This window comes from Mauremys mutica, chromosome 9 (assembly GCF_020497125.1).
Source record: "Mauremys mutica isolate MM-2020 ecotype Southern chromosome 9, ASM2049712v1, whole genome shotgun sequence".
NCBI classification, from domain to species: domain Eukaryota; kingdom Metazoa; phylum Chordata; order Testudines; family Geoemydidae; genus Mauremys; species Mauremys mutica.
Genome location: NC_059080.1, coordinates 11,831,957 through 11,851,382, shown reverse-complemented (window position 1 = coordinate 11,851,382; position 19,426 = coordinate 11,831,957). Strand labels below are relative to the sequence as shown.

The 19,426-nt window shown below is 44.2% G+C and overlaps 1 protein-coding gene across 1 annotated transcript in view; it reads left to right on the top strand.

Annotated features, from left to right (window-relative positions):
- The window catches only part of NRK (Nik related kinase), a 129,456-nt gene that overhangs the window by 47,085 nt on the left and 62,945 nt on the right, over positions 1 to 19,426 (top strand). Inside the window, exons 4-9 of the mRNA XM_045030447.1 lie at positions 6,957 to 7,082; positions 7,911 to 8,021; positions 9,702 to 9,792; positions 12,227 to 12,357; positions 15,420 to 15,474; positions 18,474 to 18,552. Of these exons, the coding sequence (XP_044886382.1) occupies positions 6,957 to 7,082; positions 7,911 to 8,021; positions 9,702 to 9,792; positions 12,227 to 12,357; positions 15,420 to 15,474; positions 18,474 to 18,552 (593 nt within the window). The remainder of the gene's footprint in view (positions 1 to 6,956; positions 7,083 to 7,910; positions 8,022 to 9,701; positions 9,793 to 12,226; positions 12,358 to 15,419; positions 15,475 to 18,473; positions 18,553 to 19,426) is intronic.

The window sequence follows — 19,426 nt, the reverse complement described above, 5'->3', positions numbered from 1 at the left end:
GTGCGGTTCTGCAAACACAAAGCAGCCATAATCTTGCTTAATTGACTGGTTAATCCTGGTTTACAGCTGCTTTGCATCACCGTAGCAGCACAGAGCAGCTGTGGTGTATTGATGGTATCTGACCCACTATTTGGGGGTTGCACAGCTTCTTTACAAGCTGAGGATTTACCAGTAACAGATCTGGTTGGTTTTGGTTTGAATCATCCCACACAAAATTGATTGTGTCTTTTTAAGAATTCTGCAGCGCTTTAAGGCAAAATCTTTAAAGCTGGTGTAACCTGTTCTGGGGTTTTCCCTGGTGCTCTCCCCTCTAAGCCCTGCTTAGTATAAGAGCTCTTATGAGTTCATAGCTTGTTGCAATAGGACTGCAGGCAGAAGTTTTATTGATCTCAGTCTGCCATTTCACAGCTGAAAAGTTTCCAGGGTACTAGGGTGGCAGCCTGGTGCTTGGGAGATCAAGTCTGCTCTGCCACAGGCTTCCTGTGTGACATTGGACATGTCACTTATGCCCAGATCCTCAAAGGTATTGAGGTGTCTAATTTCCTTTGATTTCAATAGGAGTTAAATACCCTTAAGGATCTAGGCCAGAGGTTCTCAAACTGGGGGTCAGGACCCCTCGGGGGTTGTGAGGTTGTTACATGGGACGGGGGGTCATGAGCTGTCAGCCTCCACCTAACCCCTGCTTTGCCTCCAACATTTATAGTGGTGTTATAAAATGTGTTTTTAATTTGTAAGGGGGGTCGCACTCAGAGGCTTGCTATGTGACAGGGGTTACCAGTACAGAAGTTTGAGAACCACTGATGTAGGCCTTAGTCTCTCTGGGTCTTGATTGTCCATCTTTAAAAAGGGGATAATAGTTCTTCCCTACCTCACAGGGATGTTGTGAGATTAAGTGAGCTGCTCATATATTACAGGAACAGGGGGCCATAGAAGTATTTTAGACTGAACTACTTTCATTCTCCAAGAATTCAATGTAATAAAATTTGTTGCCTGCTAAAGGTTCAGTGTTTCTCGCACAACATTATGGTCTAGCTGGGGTTAAGTTATTTTCTATTCCCTTGGGCTTGAAAAACTGCTTTGAAACATATTAAGTAAAGTCTTGAAAAATATCAAAATGCATCCACTCTAATGTGCTGAATATGCACCACATCTGAGGGCACATTCACGGGGCGGTCGACTTGTAACAGACAATGGGGCATATTCATAATAAAGTGATGTGAAATGAAGAGCTTCCTAGCCCTCCTGGAGAAGCCTCCGTCGTTCTTGTCTTGAGGTTACAGCCTTTGCTTGTTCAAGTCTGAGAACTGTGGCAGTTTTAGAGCTGAGTAAATCTGTTCTCTCTCTAGCATGCGCTGCGAGATTCGGAGCTGCTTTCTTATGATCGCAGCAGGATGCTGTGGTCAGGGTGTGGGATCATCTGGACATCTGTCAGGAAGTGCTGCAGTGTCATGTAACAGGGAGGGGCGTGGGAGCTTTAAATGCCTACATTAGAGCTGAGGGTAATGTGTGCTTCTGTGCCTCTTTACACAGGCTCTGCTTCCTGTTATCTGATCACACCTAGCAAAGTGTTTGCAAAGAGATCAGATTCTTGCTGAATTACTCTCCCTGTGGAGCTGTGTCTGCGAAGGGAGCAGCAGGCTGTCCCTGTGAATCTCTTGCTTTCAGTCTTTCCAGTTATCGAAGTGCTATTTATTTAAATGAAAAACTAATATCGGTGCCATAACAGTCGTAAGGGAGTCTCCTGGCAGAGTGTGTATCAGCCTCATCTTGTTTCCTCTTGAGGTTGGAGGTGTGTGCTGCTGCTACCTACCAGATAGGGCCACATTTTCAAAAATAGCCTTTGAACGCGAGCCTGTAATTTTGTGCATGCAATCGTCTGTGCCCAGAAATAACTCGGTTTGTGTGGGGAAACAGCAGTGGCGCCTGCACACCCGGGAGCGACTTTTATTTCTTTGCCAGCAACATTTACAAGCAGATTTCAAGGCCCTTTGGAAATGTGGCCCATAGTAGTATTAACAAGGAGAAGATTAGGACTGGAATCATGAGCATATGGATGTATCCAACCACTGAGGCTACTTCCCGCTCCTTCTCCATGACCCCCATCTACCGAAGGGCCTTATATCACCCCTTTTGCTATCATATCTGAACATCTCACCGTCTTTCATATATTTATCCTCACAACACCCCTATTGTCCCCATTTTACAGATGGGAAACAGAGGCACAGAGACATAAGGTGACTGGCCCAGTGTCACACAGGAAGCATGCAGCAGAGCAAGGAATTGAACTAGGTCTCCCAACTCCCAGACCAGCACACTATGCCCAGGACCATCTACCCTCTCTCACCCTCTGATCTTCCACTGACACCTCCTACCACTTTCCAGTAACCAGCTTCACGCAGTATCTCAGCTCCCAAACGGAGACACCCCCGTTTCTGTCTTTTTACCTTTCGAAGACCTGCCTGTTGTGCAGTTCGTGCCTCTGTCTCTGTAGGGGCAGAATAGTTTAGATTGCAAGGCTTGTTGCCCAGTGGCTGGGTCTCAACAGAGAAGCCTGTTGTGTCATCACTAGAACATCTGAGCAGCGTAGCACAGTATCTGAGCCTCATCAGAGATACTAGAGTCTGGCATAAGGACATCTGAAGGTAGTGTGGGGGTGAAGGAAAATCAGGAATGGCAAGGAGGGTGATTGCAAGGATTCTGGGAAGCTAATAATGGGAAGAGATGAATCTAGGGGTCGTACTAGCTGGTTATAGGAAAAACATGTACCTACTTTCATATATGGCCTCCATTACACTTGTGCACTTCACAAACATACATTTATGTACATTCTCAATGCCCCAGTTAGATAGGGAAGGATAAATATGCCCATTTTACAGATGAGAAAAGAGAGTGACAATGACTTTGCCCAGTTTCTCGCAGGAAGTCTGTGGCAGAACTCAAATCTCCTAAGCCCCAGAGCTGCATGCCGTAATAGGGAGAAGAAGGGTATGTGGGGGTTTCATCACCCCACAAAAGTCTATAACTGGAGTAGCTGGGGGATGGGTGAGCATACAATTTATTCTGCCCATCTTCAGTTATAACCACATATCTGTGTGTCTTTCTGAGCCTGCAGAAAACATTTAATACACTTTTTAAAACAAAACTGGGCTTGCTTAACTGCAGCAACCAGCAAACAAAGCGGGACACCATAAAAGCTCTGAAGGAAAGAGACAGCAATGAAAAAGCGGCAGGAATGCACCCGCTCAAAGAGAAGAGCTAGCACAAGCTTGTGAGTCACTGGGGGATTCTGGGAAACCCATCTAGCTGGGGAGTTCCCCAGGCTGAGGCCGTAAATGATCAAGTCCCTGAGGGGAGAGAAGGTCATAGAGTTTAAGGCCAGAAGGGACCACCAGATAATCTAATCTATCCCAGGCCATTAAACACCACCCAACCACCCTCACCCCAAAACCCACCACCAGAATGAGACTAAAGTATTCCAGCCCCCCTCCCCCCCCCCCGAGACTAAACTATTGTGTGCCATTGGCAGAGAACAGCATGGGCTGAGGTGCACCAATGCCCAACTCTCCTGCAAGGGCAGGGAGTTATGTGAGACAGATGCCCAGATGATCCTGGCAAGTGACTTGCACCCCATGCTGCAGAGGAAGATGATAAAATTCCTTCCCGGCCCCATCTTTGCCCAGGATTATTAATTCAGGCATTGAAAATGCTTTTTGCTATATGTATGTATCTGAACGGCTCATTTGAAAGGTCAGGCCGGCTTTATCCTCTGACTTCCCTCCCCACCCACCCATTTCCATCCCTATGTCTGTGCTGACTAGAATCCCACAGGGAGCAAAGCTCTTGCTCCCTGCTAGAATCCTTATGAATGCTAGAAAGGAAATTGTAATAGGTAGAGAGGGGCAGGACCTGCTCCCATTAGCCAACAGAGCTGGCCAGTTTCTCACACCCAATTGATTGCGGAAACCTCCCTCCCCTAATGCCACATGGCTCAAGATGGTGGCCAGGCATGGAGAGTGAAATATGACCTTCCAGGGTTGTGCAGCAGATGCTCTAGTGCAGTGCCATAACAAGGGCGAGCAAAGCGGAGGGGCGCAGCTCTACCACGATCGGCGGCACTTTGATGGCAGCTCTACTGCCACCTCTTCTTCGGCAGCAATTTGGCGGCGGGTCCCTTAGTCCCTCTCGGAGGGAAGGACCTGCCGCCAAATTGCCGCCGTCGCTTAATTCATTCTTCGGTGGCAATTTGGCGGCGGGTCCCTGAGTCCCTCCGAATTGCTGCTGAAGAATGAATGAAGTCGCGGCAGCAATTCAGCAGCAGGTCCTTCCCTCCAACAGGGACTCAGGGTCCCGCCGCTGAATTGCTGCCGAAGAGCCTGGAGCCGGCCCTTGTCTCGGGCGCAAAAACTCCTTGTTACGGCTCTGCTCTAGTATGTGCTGGCTGAGAGCCGCTGTGAGGAATTCGGCTTGAGTCATCTAGAATTCTCTTGGTGGCGGTCACAGCTATGCCCAGCTCCTCTTCACCTTCTTTAATTACACTGGGGTAGCACATAGGGCACAATCAAGCCCAGAGTTCAGAGTTTTCCCTTTCCTCTTCATTGCAAATATAAGACAGATGAAGTGGTTGGGGTACTGTATGCAACTTGAGAGCCATGTGTTAATGGCAGAGCGGCTGTTTTAATACTTCAGAGTTGATTTTGCTTTGAGTGGAGCCATTTTACACTTCTAGTTTTCTCAAGCTTAAGACAATTATTTTTTCTGCATCTATGGTCTGGCAAAATTTCTCTTTTGGATTAATGTCATTGGGTAACCACATGGCCACCATGCGTCTATTGGGAATGGTTTTTGGTGTTTTATACTAGGCGATGACCCATTTCTAGGACTTCTTGAGGGGTTTTGGCTCCAGCCTATCACTCCTCCATGTGTCTCACCCCTCCCCACCATACAGCCGGTATAGGACAATGTCACTGTTTTTGTGAAACATTCGTGCTGACAGTTAATGGAATGCTTTAATGGCAAGGCTACTGGAAAATTGTGAGAGAGGGCAGAAAAATGTCCTGCAAGTGCCAGCCATTTTTCTCTTCCAGTGGACCTTTTTTTTCATCAGCTACTAAGTGCCAGGATAGTTTGCAACAAAAGGTAAACTAATTATCAGCCTTACTTGGTTCCTTTTAGCTGATGCAGACAGACAGCTCCTTAGAACAGTGCACATGTAGCTGCAGTGTTCCAATAATGGCAAAGCAGGCAGCTAAATGCACATGCACTTAACTTGGAACCACGTACCATCTCTTGAGGATGCTAATACAGACAGCTGAGTCCATAAAGAAGTCTGCCAATCAGAGACAGAAACATCCCAGATGACTAGTTATAAAGGAGCCTGGATTCTCCATTGGATCAGAGATTTCTGTTCGCAAAGAAGGATAATCTCATGGAGGATGCCACTAGATGCTACCAATGACATTATTTCTAATTCATTATAGTGCTGTTATTTATTTATGTTGTGGTTGCACTCCAAAGTCCGAGCCAGAGATCAGAACCCCATTGCGCTAGGCACTGTGCAAACACAGAACAAAAGATGGCCTCTGCCCCAAAGAGTTTAAAAACTAAGTATAAGACAAGAGACAACAGGTAGGTACGACAGGCAAACAGGGGAGCACATGGATGCAATACTCCAGTTTTCTGTAGGCAACTCTACACTCTGCTAGACTAACCCTAAGATGAGGAGAACAGAACAGGGTTCTAATCCTGGCTTGGCCTCTGAATTGCTTTGTGACCTTCGGCAAGTCACTTCCCCTCTCTTGGTTTCAGTTTCCCTAGCAGCAATATGAGGAGGATAATCAATTCCTTGTGGGGGTATCAGGAGGATGGATTAGTTCAGTGGTCCCCAACCTTTTTGTGGCCAGTAGCACATTCATGTTTTCAGAAGAGTGTGGCAGGCGCCAGCAATTACTCACATACAGGGCCGGCTCCAAGCACCAGTGGAGCAAGCACGTGCCTGGGGCAGCACATGCTACGGGGCGGCATTCTGTCCATTCTGCAGAGTCAGAGTGGGGTTTTTTTGTTTTTGGTTTTTTTTGGCGCCCGTTCTGGGCAGTGCAGAGGGAAGCTGGAGAGAAGTTGGGAGGACAGAGAACACTGGCGTCTGCAGCCCCAGAGTACTCTGTCCCCAGTGGGCGTGGGGCCTGGCTTTTTTCCCCGACTGGGCAGTAGGTGGGCCTCGCATCTGCCAGGAACAGAGAACACTGGCACCCGCAGCCCCGGAATTCTCTGTCCCCGGCAGGCCCGGGGCTGCAGCTTCTCTCCGGCTTAAGCTGCGGCCCCGCGCCTGCCAGGGACAGAGAACACCGGCGCCCGCAGTCTGCAGACCCGGAGAAGCCAGAGAGAAGCCGCAGCCCCGTGTCTGCCAGGGACCAAGAACACCGGAGCCTGCAGCCCTGGAGTTCTCTGTCCCTGGCAGGCACGGGGCTGCAGCTTCTCTCCCCTGCTGAGCACTAGGCGGGCGCACATAAATGCCCTGGCGGGCGCCATGGCACCCATGGGCACCACGTTGGGGACCACTGGATTAGTTGATGTATGTACTATGCTTTAAAATGTGTAAAGCCCTATTTAAATATGAAATGTTAGTAGTAATACTTTATTTTGCTTAAATCTGGTTAATTTCTCCATGAATAAATGACTATATATGTAACCCACTGAGGAGTGAGTTACAGGTCCCCATCTGTTCTCAGTCCACACAGGATACGGGTCTATTACAGCCACAATTAGACAGGTGCGGCTGTTGAGCTCAAGCTGTAACTGCTTGTGATTTAGGTGCCAGGTCCGTCTTAAACAGAAGAATGAAGAGTTTGCTCCTGTGATTGTAGGAAGGCCTCGCCCTTGATTTCAAAGAACAGAGGGTTATGAAAACAATGCAATGATCAATACGTTACCATCTTTACTGTGTTCTGTTCTTGCTACAGAACGAGGAGGAAGAAATCAAACTGGAAATAAATATGTTAAAGAAATATTCTCATCACCGGAATATTGCGACGTATTATGGAGCATTTGTAAAGCAGAGCCCTGCAGGCCAGGATGATCAGCTCTGGGTAAGGGTTGAATCCCTTCTGTGTTCATCAGATTTCCCTGGGAGAGCAAATCTTCATTGGGAGCCCCAGTGTGCTTAGCCCTGAGTCTAACTCAAGTGATCCAGATTTTGCTTTGAGGACCACTTTGCAAGAGAGAGACTTTCTGCCTGCCTATCTGCCCCACTTATGATTGAGAAGTGAATTGGAGAAGGAGCACAAGTGGGGCTTGGTACATTTTATGGTGACATGGTACCTATAAGACTCCGAGGTAGTCAAGACACAAAATAGTTTTGTAGATAAATCACCTTTTTTCCAAAACACAGAATTCCTTTTTTCCCCATGAAAATGTAAATTGAAAAACCATGTTTTTGGTTTTCCTGGTTTTGATTTCATTTGTTCCTTTTAGGTCTTTCCCTCCTTTTCTTTCTTTTTTTTTCCTCCCCCTTTTTCCGGTGGCAAAATGGAAACAGCAAAAAATGGGGGAGGAAGGAAAAATAAACACCAAAAAATTCAGTAAAAATATTTGTGATCATTTTTTTCAAAATCAGGTCTTTCTGAAAAATGTGAAACAAAAACATTTTCTGAATGTTCTCAAAATTCTCCCCCGTCCCGCAATTGGCTCTAGTAAGGAAAGACGTGCCCGCAGAACTGTAAGAAGTGAGAGGCATGGCTGGATTGTTTTACACCCGCAGCAAAGTGAAATGAAAATTTACTCCACTTGCAGTCCTCGGAGGTTGGAGGTAGCACCATCCGTTTGTAGTTAAGCCTAACTGTGTAAGACCAGAACTTGCACAGTGTGTTTAAATGGGGGCTGTGTTAAGGATATATACTGTGTTTGCCTCTCTGCAGTTGGTGATGGAATATTGTGGAGCTGGCTCTGTAACAGATTTGGTAAAGAAGACAAAAGGTAACTGTTTCAAGGAGGACTGGATTGCGTATATCTGCAGAGAGGTTCTCAGGGTGAGTCTTGCTAATAGAGTTTGCTCGTTGCCACTTGACAATGTGAAGAGTTTCCTGTAATAACTACAAGATGTGGCACCAGGGCTGCTTTATTGTCAGTAAAAGAGGATGTCCCAAGTTAGTTCCTGGGCCCAATTTTCATTCTTTGCTATTTATTTCTCCTGGACAGTACAGAAACCAAACCAATTTCTCCTTGTTTTTTGTGAAACACAGACTAACCTGGTAGCAAGGGTTATATAGCAAGCCAGGCTGAAAAGATCCAAGCCCATTAGCGAGATACTGATCTATCATCATCACCATGGGGTTCTAACCATTTTTAAATAACAGTAAGATAAACACATATTATGGGAACTGCCATTCAAATGACATATGTTAAAATAGTGCATTAAGGCTTCAAAGGCCTAAAGTCTTTTATTTGTATAGGGACAGAGATGGGTGGTCTGTCTGGTAGAACATCAAATAGCCCATTTGGATGTGGGACTGGACTGCAGATTTGAATAGATACCAAATCCATGAGTCACTGGGGGCATCTGTTCTCTTGTTGGGAATTACTCTTTCCCGTGAATGGAGTAGCTCTACTGATCACCTGGAAATTTTGTTGTCGGGGACTTCAGCTTGCTATCATTACCATGGCCCACCATGGTCTGCATTCTGCCTCCATGTGGGGACATGAACGGCCACGTTTTCAATGGAGGCGTAAAAACCTCCCGTCTGTCTCTGGCAAACGGATAACTGACTGTGAGACAGGCAGGTACGCGGTTACTCACTGTTCAAGTGCAAAGGCAGGTTAATTTTTGTGGACACATGTGCTGTTCTACTTGCACCACCTGGCATCCCCATTAGAAAATTTGGCTTTACAAGCCCCCTTTTAATTTAAATACTGCAATTTAAGATGATAAATACACGTTAGTGTAGGACAAAAGGGAAGGACTACGCCCACCTCCCTGTGAAAACTGACGAAGAGCGTGTGTGGAGAGTGACCTGTCAGCAAGGAAATTGGGAACGAACGTTGGATTTTGTTAGAGGCTGTTTGTGTTTCTAGTCACTCATATTAGAGAGGGCAAACATTTTTGGTGGGCCTTGTGCTTCTCGTCTGCATCAGTTCAATATACAATATTCCATTATTTCTAGCCTCGTTTAACTAATGTTTTGAAACTAAAATAGTCTCAGATGGAGATGTGATCACCAGTGACGGATGTCTGCGGGAATCTGGCTCGATACAGGATTTAATCCATTGCGACCAGTCTTTTGTTCTCTGCATACTCCATACACAGCACTCTGCGCGCTGTGCAAACACTTCGCTGTTCACACCCCAGTTTCCTCTTTAGTGTGCCGTTAACACATACTGTAAATGGGCATCCCTCTGATTCTGAAATTACAGTGTGCAATTCCGGGGCCTCTTTCTCCTCGTACTTGTCATCAGAGATGGTCTCCTGCTGTCAGACCCGTGGGAGCGAGAAGAAAATCAAACTCATTGTTGCTTTCTTCTCTTACTGCTAAAACAGTGTCAATGAACGTGTTGCTGCCAATCGCAGCTAAAGAATTTTAGATTATAAATTTTAGTCCCTTTTCTCCATTCATATAGCCAGAACAAAGCAAAAGAACTTAATGGGACAAAATTCCAAAGCTATGAAACTGATTTAAAAAAAAAAAAGCTAGAACCATGTGGTTTTCTTGCAGGGTTTGGCACATCTTCATTTGAATCACGTTATCCACCGAGATATTAAAGGACAGAACGTTCTCTTAACAGAAAATGCAGAAGTAAAACTAGGTAAGTTTCTCTCAATTTTTTCTAGAAACCCGTTAGTTAAAGATATGCTGAGGTTTCCATGTTAACTTGAAAAGGATATCTAATAACCCAAGAGTGAAAAATAGATTAAATATAGTTGTAAAGACTTACATTTATATGGTGCCTTTCATACAGAAGGATCCCAAAGGTCTTTATAGGCTCTGTGCATGGGAATTGCTCTCCTCATCTGAAATACAACCATCCCAATAGAGTCAAACTCAGAACCTGTTTAATAGCCCACATCAACACTACATTATGCATAAGTACCAAATTGAGAATGTAGGAAATTATCCTTGTCGTGTCCTTTCTGCCCAGACAAGTTGGTGGAAGTAATATCTGCTACTGGACCAGCTTCTGTTGGTGAGAGAGACAAGCTTTTAAGCTTACATAGAGCTCTTCTTTGGCCAACACAGTTTAGAAAAATCTGTTTCGAGCAATAGATTCCACTAAGCCGTTTTTCTACTAGAAGTGGGTTAGGAGATTTTAATGAAACTGATAGTCAGTGCTGAGGCCGTGACACATACTTCACCCTGTCTAAAGGTCAGCATGAAGTTATGTACCAAGAGTTTCCTCCCAAGAGTATTTGAGAGCCCTCTCATTTCCACTTCCAAGTGGTATGTCGCAGTGTGCAGACTATTGACAACTTTTAGCTCTGTGAAAGCAAACAATGTCAATAGCTCAAAAGTAAATGTGAACAGTTAGGAGTTTGGTTTGTTGAAAGGACATCACAGGGAGTATCAGGCCATTTTTAAAGAGAGCGTATCAAGAACGGTGCTTTTCTCATGTAGGATTTTTCTTTTGTTTTCTCTGTTTCATTGTTTCAGGCGTTCAAAAATAAAATAAAAATTATTCTGTGTAGATACTGGGTGAGATCCTCAGTAAATGTAAAGCAGCATAGCTCTGACGCCTGGTGAAGATCTGATCTATGTGGTGAAATCCTAGCTCCGCTGAAGTCAGTGGAAGTTTTACCCCAGGATTTCACAGAGTCTTTTTTCCATTTGGCAAATTCTCCTGCTGTACTTCTTGAAATTAACAAGGCCTTTTTTTGTTTGTTTGTTTTTTGTTTTGTTTGCTGCTTTGTTTGGCTGCTAACATAACTCATGTCTTTCACCTATTAAAAAAATAAAGCAAGTACTCTGTATTTTATGAGAGTAGACAGTAATGAAACATTTCTATAAAGTACAAAAGTAAAACTAAAATATTTCCAGAGAAATTTAGCTCAGCCATGTCTAAAAGCCAAGAAGCTGGAAAACTCAGACTTCAGAGATCCAATGTCATTCAACCTTGTTAATGGGCTTTATATAAAAGACTAACATTTCACATCCAAAATACAGAATGCACGATGCTTCAAAGAATAGACGCCCACCCATTATTAGATAAACTTACACAATTTAGTGCTACAATAATTTCATGTTGCAGTATGGCTCTCTGAGGTCTGTTTATCAATAGATGTACCAGAAGTTGCATGCAAATAATTTGCTTCGTTGGAGTCGAGCAGGAAAATCTGCTCATTGGTGCCATGGGTAATAATAGGGTTGTACCCTTCCTAATCTCTTTTTCCTCTGCTGTTTACACTAATTGGATACTACTGTAGCTACTTGATGAGTAACACTCAGCTTTATTTATACCCTTTTCCCAATTGATCTGATATTGTGCAGAGGTGTTTTTTTAATTAATACAAACACACAGTTACTGAATGTGGGTCCTATTTATTATCTGAGCAATGACGTTTGACAATACAACTAAAAAATCATATTGAGATGCCACTGCCCATTAGCCTAAAAGAGCACAGCATAACTTACTTCTCTTAATGCACTTAACAGATGGATAAAACAGTGCACTCCCCGAGCATATTCTGAGATAGGAGTGCAGCAAAAAAAGGTCTGTGAAACCATTCAGAACAAAGCAATCCATTTCCTCACTAATGTGCTGACCCTATCCAACTTTAACCACCAGCAGTAATACTAGACATCTCCCAGTCACACCTGACCACTTATTTGTAGGTTTTCGTTTTAGATTAAAATACCATTTGAAAATCTTAAAACCCCCCACCACACCCCCAAAGTAGTGCTTAATCCAAGTATATATTATATTCCATAGAGATCAATGAAAAGCACTATGTAAGAGTTAGGTATTATTATTGTCATGGGAGTACATCCCTACAGTAGCCATTCTGCCAAACTTAGCATGGATCATGTTACTTTTAAATTTTCCTTTTGGACTGTCTGATATAAATAGAAAGTGGCTAATTCCCAGCATCTCTGCAGTAAGCTCCATTGGAAACCCTGTATTATAGGAGCTCAAATCAGCTATGCATTGCAACCCTAGAATTTGCTTTCCAAGCAAAGGCAATAATGTATCAGACATTTTGTCCTATTTACTTGGCTCATTACTTTACGCTTGCTTAACTCTGCAGTGGATTTTGGGGTAAGCGCTCAACTGGATAGGACGATTGGGAGAAGAAATACATTCATCGGAACTCCCTATTGGATGGCACCCGAGGTCATAGCTTGCGAGGAGAACCAAGACTCAACGTACGATTACAGAGTGAGTGTTGTTAGGAATTTAGAATCAATAGTAAAGTAAACATGCTTTTGCTATTGACATCCTTTACAAGTAGTTAACCGAAAGAATTGAAAAAAGGCGTCACCCTCCCTTAAAACCACAATCATGCAAAGAGCTGTATTTTGAATATGCGGTTTGTGACCAAAAAAAAAGAGGAGTTTCAGTATGAATTTATTTTCTTTGTGAACCGTTAACGTACAAAATGAAATACAACGATGTTTAGAATGAAATGTCCGAAAGTATCGCTTATTCTCTGAAAAGAAGACACAATATCTGGAGATGGCTAGGGTGAAAAGGCCTAAAAAAGGTGGCTAAGAAGCAGTGTATCGTTAACATGGCTTCTTTCCTCTGTGGTAGCAAATTGTTTTCCCTTATGCATATTGCACAGTCCCCGGGGTAAATTTACAATAATATCACATGTATAATTATTAGCTTAGAACAACAAAAGACTCCTCCCTCCAGAAAAGATCACTAACCATTCCCCACAATCATGCTCTCGGGAGAAAAAGTCTGAATGAATATATGAGTCTTGTCCTTATGACTATATCTGGACTGTTTTCTTGGTGAGATACTCTCTCAACTCATTCATGTCACTGTACAGCCATGAACCAAATATCCTCCTCACTGACACCAAAGAAATAGATAGAGTATTTGTTATTCTTCTGAGGCTATCTGGGCACACTGTAATTTGGATATCATATAATGGCTATCAAAAAATTCTCTGGCTGTCCCCCTTACTATTATAATATGCTGATTTGGCTCTAAAAAGGCACATGATACTGTTTGTCAGCCTCTGGTTGAGTTGCTTGCCCCACTGTCATCATTTACATATCTGCACACACCACATAGGACAGTTTCCAAAGAATGCTTTCTGAATGACTGTTCTGTCCAAGTCCTTGTGTTGGGGTGGTTGCCTTCTTTTGTGCATCTTGTCCTTATAACAACTGGGTAACAGAAGGATCATCAAAATTACATCTGTTATTCCAGCTGTGGGATATTCAGAGCTCATATTAGTACCTCTGTTTTCTACTGAGTCAAAGGGCATGATTCTGATTTACACAGCTTTGCCACAGTTGAAAAATGGCCTTTCACCCATTTAAAGGCATCTTAACGTAAGAGAGAATCCGGTCCAAAGACTTATTCGTTGCCTTTTTTCATACTATATAAACCTTATCCCAAAGACTCAAGAAGGTTATCCGTTAGCTCCCATCCATACCCCCAATTCTATTCCCATTTAGCACATTTTCTAGTGATGACTGAAGGGTATCCCCAGTTTGTGTGGTGTCCTTGTGTTGAATAACTTATGCCCACATTGCCCTAGCTCCAGCCAGATTCCACAGACTGCAGTCCAACGCTGATCAGCCGGGGGTTTCCAAAGTGCTGATTCAGAGACAGCGTTGTTATTCAGAAGTGTGGACTAGGGCAAGTATTTATAAACATTGCTGATATGGTGAGTGAAAAGCAGGAAGCTGTTCTGCTATGCCCATGATTTCTCATGGGTCCTGCTTTTAAAAAATAAAAAAAATCCCACCAAAAAATGCAGCCCTTCCTAGCTCACTAGCCTGGTTTCTCCGTATACCCCTAAGCATCAGCCCACAGTTACCTGAAGCTTGCATGCATGACCCACCATCACCAGAGTCTAAGCCATGGTCTACACTGGGGGAGGGGGTTTTCGATCTAAGTTACGCAACTTCAGCTACATGAATATCGTGGCTGAAGTCAACGTGCTTAGATCGACTTACCGTGGTGTCTTCACCGTGGTGGGTCGACTGCTGCTGCTCCCCCGTTGACTCCGCCTGCGCCTCTCGCGGAGGTGGAGTACAGGAGTAGACAGGAGAGCGCTCAGGGGTCGATTTATTGCATCTACACTAGACGCAATAAATTGATCCCCGCTGGATTGATCGCTGCCCACTGATCCGGCGGATATGAAGACATACCTTTACCGTACTACAGTGGGTGGCCATTCGTTTAGAACTTTTTCTAAAAGACCTCCCTTTTCTTGCTTTCAGTCATTAGTTAAATGACACAGGACCTGAGCCTGAACCCTCTCCAGCTCCCACTGAAATCCAATGTCGTCCTCGGGATCAGGCCCACAGTCTGCAATGCAAGTTGTTTCCAGCCTTGTAAAGCACTGTGGGTTGGCTTTGCACTGTATACATTGTGAAGGTGTCATCTTAGGGCCAGGTCAGACATGAGTAACTGTCCATTAAGGACTTTTGCTCCAAGTCTCCAAGGATTTGTCTTCTCCCAGTATTTTGTCTCATTTTCTGCCTAACAAAGCGCTATGAGACTTCAGGGTGTCCTTATCTTTTATATAATAATCATAGAGATCTCCCATAAATGTATTTGGATAAATGAATCTGCCTAGGTGCATATGTCCACAAAAAGAGAGAAGTGTTGCACACCACTAAACAAGTGGAACCCTGGTTACGCCCTTAAAGTCAATAGCATTACGCCTGGTTTACACCTTTGTGATCAGAATCTGGCCGCTTGGGTTTATGATGCCATGTAATATTCATAGAGGAGACTCCAGTCTGACCTAACTGAACTAAGTTTATATTTCTATGTAAATCTAAATACATAGTTCTGCTTTTCTTCCCATTGGCTGGTAACTTGTCCATGGATTGAAATACCTTCCATGGGGCTGACTGCCATCTCCCTTCAACCAGTGTAGGAAAGCAGTGGGGTGAGAGCAGTATTTTGCACAGTGGGTCTCACCTGTGCACCTCCTCTGTAACAGAGGAGAAAATCTGGGCCATGGCTTCACATGGGCCCTTCTATATTTGGGAACTTTTGTTTTAAAAATGAAAGGTCTGTATTTCGGGGCTAGTTATTTTAATGATGAATCAGCTGTTCCAAGTTGTGTGGGAAATGGAAAGCTGGCCATTAGCACATTTCCTACAGGCTCAGCTGGGAACGGGAGGGAGCAAAATGGATATTGCTCACAAGAAAATACCCTTCCATGAAACTCTAGGCAAGCATTATGGGTTTTTTTTAACCCTACATACTACAAGTTACGTCATTCACGGTTTCTTTTCCTACAGAGTGACTTGTGGTCTCTGGGAATCACAGCTATAGAAATGGCAGAAGGAGCTCCTCGTAAGTGATTGGGTATAGTTCTTTGTTAACTAGTTAGCCTAAATTTCATAGACATATTCTGTCCTGCTAGGTTGGCTTATCTCCTGCTCGTCTAGGGCGTGTATACTGCATTCAGCTCTGACTGACTCTTTTCAAATAATTAGTTATTTGACTCTTTTCCTATCTCTGCTCCTTTGCGCACTCTTTTTTCTTTTGATTCTCTCCGTGTTTCGTCACCCCTTGCCTGCCTTTGGGAAGATAGGGAAGCCGTATCTTGCCTTCTAGAGCTGAGGTTAGTAGTGTCACTTCATTGATGGTTACATGTGGATATAGATGAGCAAGAGCGATTAAAGCTTCAGCGTAAATGTGGGACAGTTTTAGTTCTGGGGCTTCTCCAGAGAAAAGCACCCCTTGAAAATGGTCCCCCTTCCTGTTGTGGCATGAGTCTTCACCCTGTAATTCCAGATGGAGGATTCCTCCAGGATTCCTCCAGGACTAGGGGCCAATGTCAAGAAAGAGCTATTCACCTCCACGGTGCGTCAGTGGGCTAATTCACCTCTTTGGCCTTCCCATCAAGGGAACCAGTTCTCCATTGTGCTGCAGCCCATGCAGTCATGCAAAGTGAAAATGCTACTGAAGCGAAACACGATCAAATCTGAATGGGAGCGTTTCACTCCCGCTTTGCACTGGTGTAAGTGGCTGTCCGAGGTGCAGCGTAATGGAGGATGGGGCCGCCCAGAGACAGAATTTTGGTCTGGGGTAAGTGCCTTGCTCACTCCTGAGTTTCACAATGATTACATCTATTCCCCCCTCAAAGCAATTTTGGAGATCTGTGGAGTGAGACCCTTTGCCCCAGAACAGCAAAAATACTTCAGCCACACTTCAATCACAATTCTGATTTGCTTCCATGAACTCCCCGCTCCCGCAATTTTCTTGCTCCTCGAGACACTCTCCTGCAGCCACATGGCACCACAATTCTGTCAACATGCTTCTGGCGTAAATTTTCTTTCAACATTATCTACCAAAGTCAGATACTCCTGATATAAGAGACAATTGCAGAATGTAATTTAGATGCAGGGTCCTGGTTATCTAGCATTGTTGTAGACTATTACCCTTGTGCAATAGGGTAGATTTGTGCCTAGGAGCACAAGGCATGTGGGATGTTCTGCAGCTTAATGGGTGTGAAGACACAATAGGGGTGTTTGGCAATAGCTGAACCTGCTGGAGGGGATCCTATTTATAGTCTAGGACCTGGCCTATGCTAGAAAGCAGCTGGGCTGTGTTTATCAACCAGTCAAGATACAAGTCAGGCCAAACTGAGTTCTAAAGCGTTTTCACAAATCATCCTCCAGTCTAGCTAGAGCTTAGTCTTGAGGATGAGTCTTAGAGGATATTTTTTAATGTAACAAACATTCTTACTTCACACCATATTTCCTCATTTCAGTTGTATTTATTTATTGTATTTTCACATGGGCTAATACTAGTAGGCAAATTTTAGGGATGGTGCGATAGTGTATTTATTATTTCTATTGAGGTAGCACCTAGGAGCCCCAGGCATAGACCAGAACTCAGTTGTGTTAGGCTCTGTACAGACACAGAACAGTCTCTGCCCCCAAAGAGCTTACGATCCAAGTATCAGACAAGAAACAATAGGTGGATACAGACAGACATCTATCAGAACACCAGGAAACAATGAGACAATAGAGCTTGATGCTTCTCTCATACCTGTTCTACGCTGGTGGGGTTCCATTGCCTATAATAGGCTACATCTCCATTACAAGCTAGGGTTGTCATTCCCCCACTACCTCTCATCGAGCTAGCATGAGTATCAATAGCAGTGCAGCCGCAGTGGCACGGTTAGCAGCAGCTGAGGTATGGCTAAGCCAGGCCAACTGTGTACCCACCCGTTTCAGGCAGGTTTGTACGTGGCACGGCTAAGCCATGCTTCTGCTGCTGCCTCCCATCCCCTGCTATTTATGCTCTCCCTAGCTCTGCAAGAACAAGTGTCCACGAGCAGAGGAATCGCACCTCCAACGTGTAGAGTAGATGCAGCCATAGAGTTACTTCTGATTTATACCCACGTCCCTGAGATGATCAGGCCTGATAGTCCCCATCCGTGTCATTCAGCCTGCAGTAGCATTTTGGAGGGGCAACCATCCGCCAACATTTCCACTCCACACCCAGCAAACGAGACACATTGGGAATGTTCAGTGAAATGTACGGGGTGGACTTTCTGGGATAGGACAGGATTTACTTTTTAGTGCTGTTTTCAGCATCGACTTTCTACAACAAATCCAGGAGTGAGTGTACAGAGAAAAAACCAGCGCACCAAGCCCAGTGATGGAATCTGTTTAGAAAGCACCGATTGGTCTAATAAGTGGGCACAGAGTCCTTAAATGCAGTGTAGCCAAAACATGTTCTTAGCCATATGCCCAACTCCACTGGAGCAACGTACCAGTTCCCATGCCAGGTTTTTCTCTTCCTTCTTTTTCCCTTATGCCGCATGCTATCGAGCGAGGAGGTTTGTTAACATCTAGCTTATTGTTTATCTCAACTGTAAACCAGGCATATTAAAATAGATAAACATTTTGATCCAGAGTTTGGCTTTCACATTGAGGTGTAAATGTCCTTTCATCGCTATGAAAACGTGCTTGTTTTATATTCCAGTCAAGCATTCTTTGGCCTTTGTTTTGAACAGAGATATAGAGCCTTAAAAGTCTGAATGGTGCATTAATCATTTCAGTGGAGTCCTTCCTTTTACTGGATCCTTACATCTCAGCTAGAGCAATGTACAGTCCGGCCCACTCAGAGCCCTCCTGTGCTGCAAAGCTTTTCCTCCTCTGGGCAGTGAATTCCACTGAATAGCATTGAACTCCTGTGAAGGACACTTCCATCCTTTGGAACAGGAAGAATGAGCTATTCCATGCACCCACATCACCCTGGGTCAAAGGGGTCAAAGGCCAGCGGAAACCTGGCACTGCTTTCGCGTACTCTTTAATAGCTTGTGTTTTCCTTTGCAGCCCTGTGTGATATGCATCCCATGAGAGCTCTCTTTCTCATTCCACGAAACCCTCCCCCCAAACTGAAATCCAGAAAATGGTAAAGATATTTTTAAAATATATTTTAGCAGCCTCAGGCTTCTGTGGTTTTTTATGCCAGCAGCTCAGAGACTGTGATCTTATCAAATCTTACAAATTAGGTTTTGTCTATGCTGGTATTTCTGCTACTGATGTGAGCTCCAAGTATTGACACAATTCATATTTGAGAAGCATGATCTGCACTGGGGCAGATTACCCCAATTTGAAACCCTGCTAAGCTGCCTTGGTACAAATTGCACTGCCTTGGTGTAAACTGTGCCTCTGCTAGGGACTTGCGCTGGTGGCTGAAATTCCAATGTAGACATGGCTTACGTGGGGTTGCTTTGATCAGTATTTGTCTGGAGACCTCCGAGGAAAACCCAGGGTGCTGCGGGCAGTAGTGTTGGTGGGCCAGAAGGTGGCACTGTATCCAGATACATCAGTAATGAACACATTCCCTAGCATGAATTTAGGGAGAATTGTGTTTGTCTTTCAGATGAGACATAAAATTGTGGTCTTTGATATGTATGGTCATTATGGACTTTTTGTAAGAGTAGTGGTGATAGTCTTATTATTATAGTCAAAATCCAATTTAGGTAATTACTGCCTCCTTAAATTTCCCCTACTATTTCAACTGGATACAGGAGGTGAAATTCTGCCCTCGGTTACATTGGTGTAAATTCACCAGAATGTCACAGAGAGCAGAATTTGTCCTAGAATTCTTCCTTGCTCTGTGTCCTAAACTTTCAGGTAGTGGTGTGATATACTGATAAAACTCCTGCTGTATTCCACCCCAGGGGAGGCTGTGTTTTAGTGCTAGCCAAAGCAAACTTTGCAAATACAGTGTCTTGGGATCCTGCAGGGTGAAAGGTGCTATGTAAATTTAAGCAAAATTT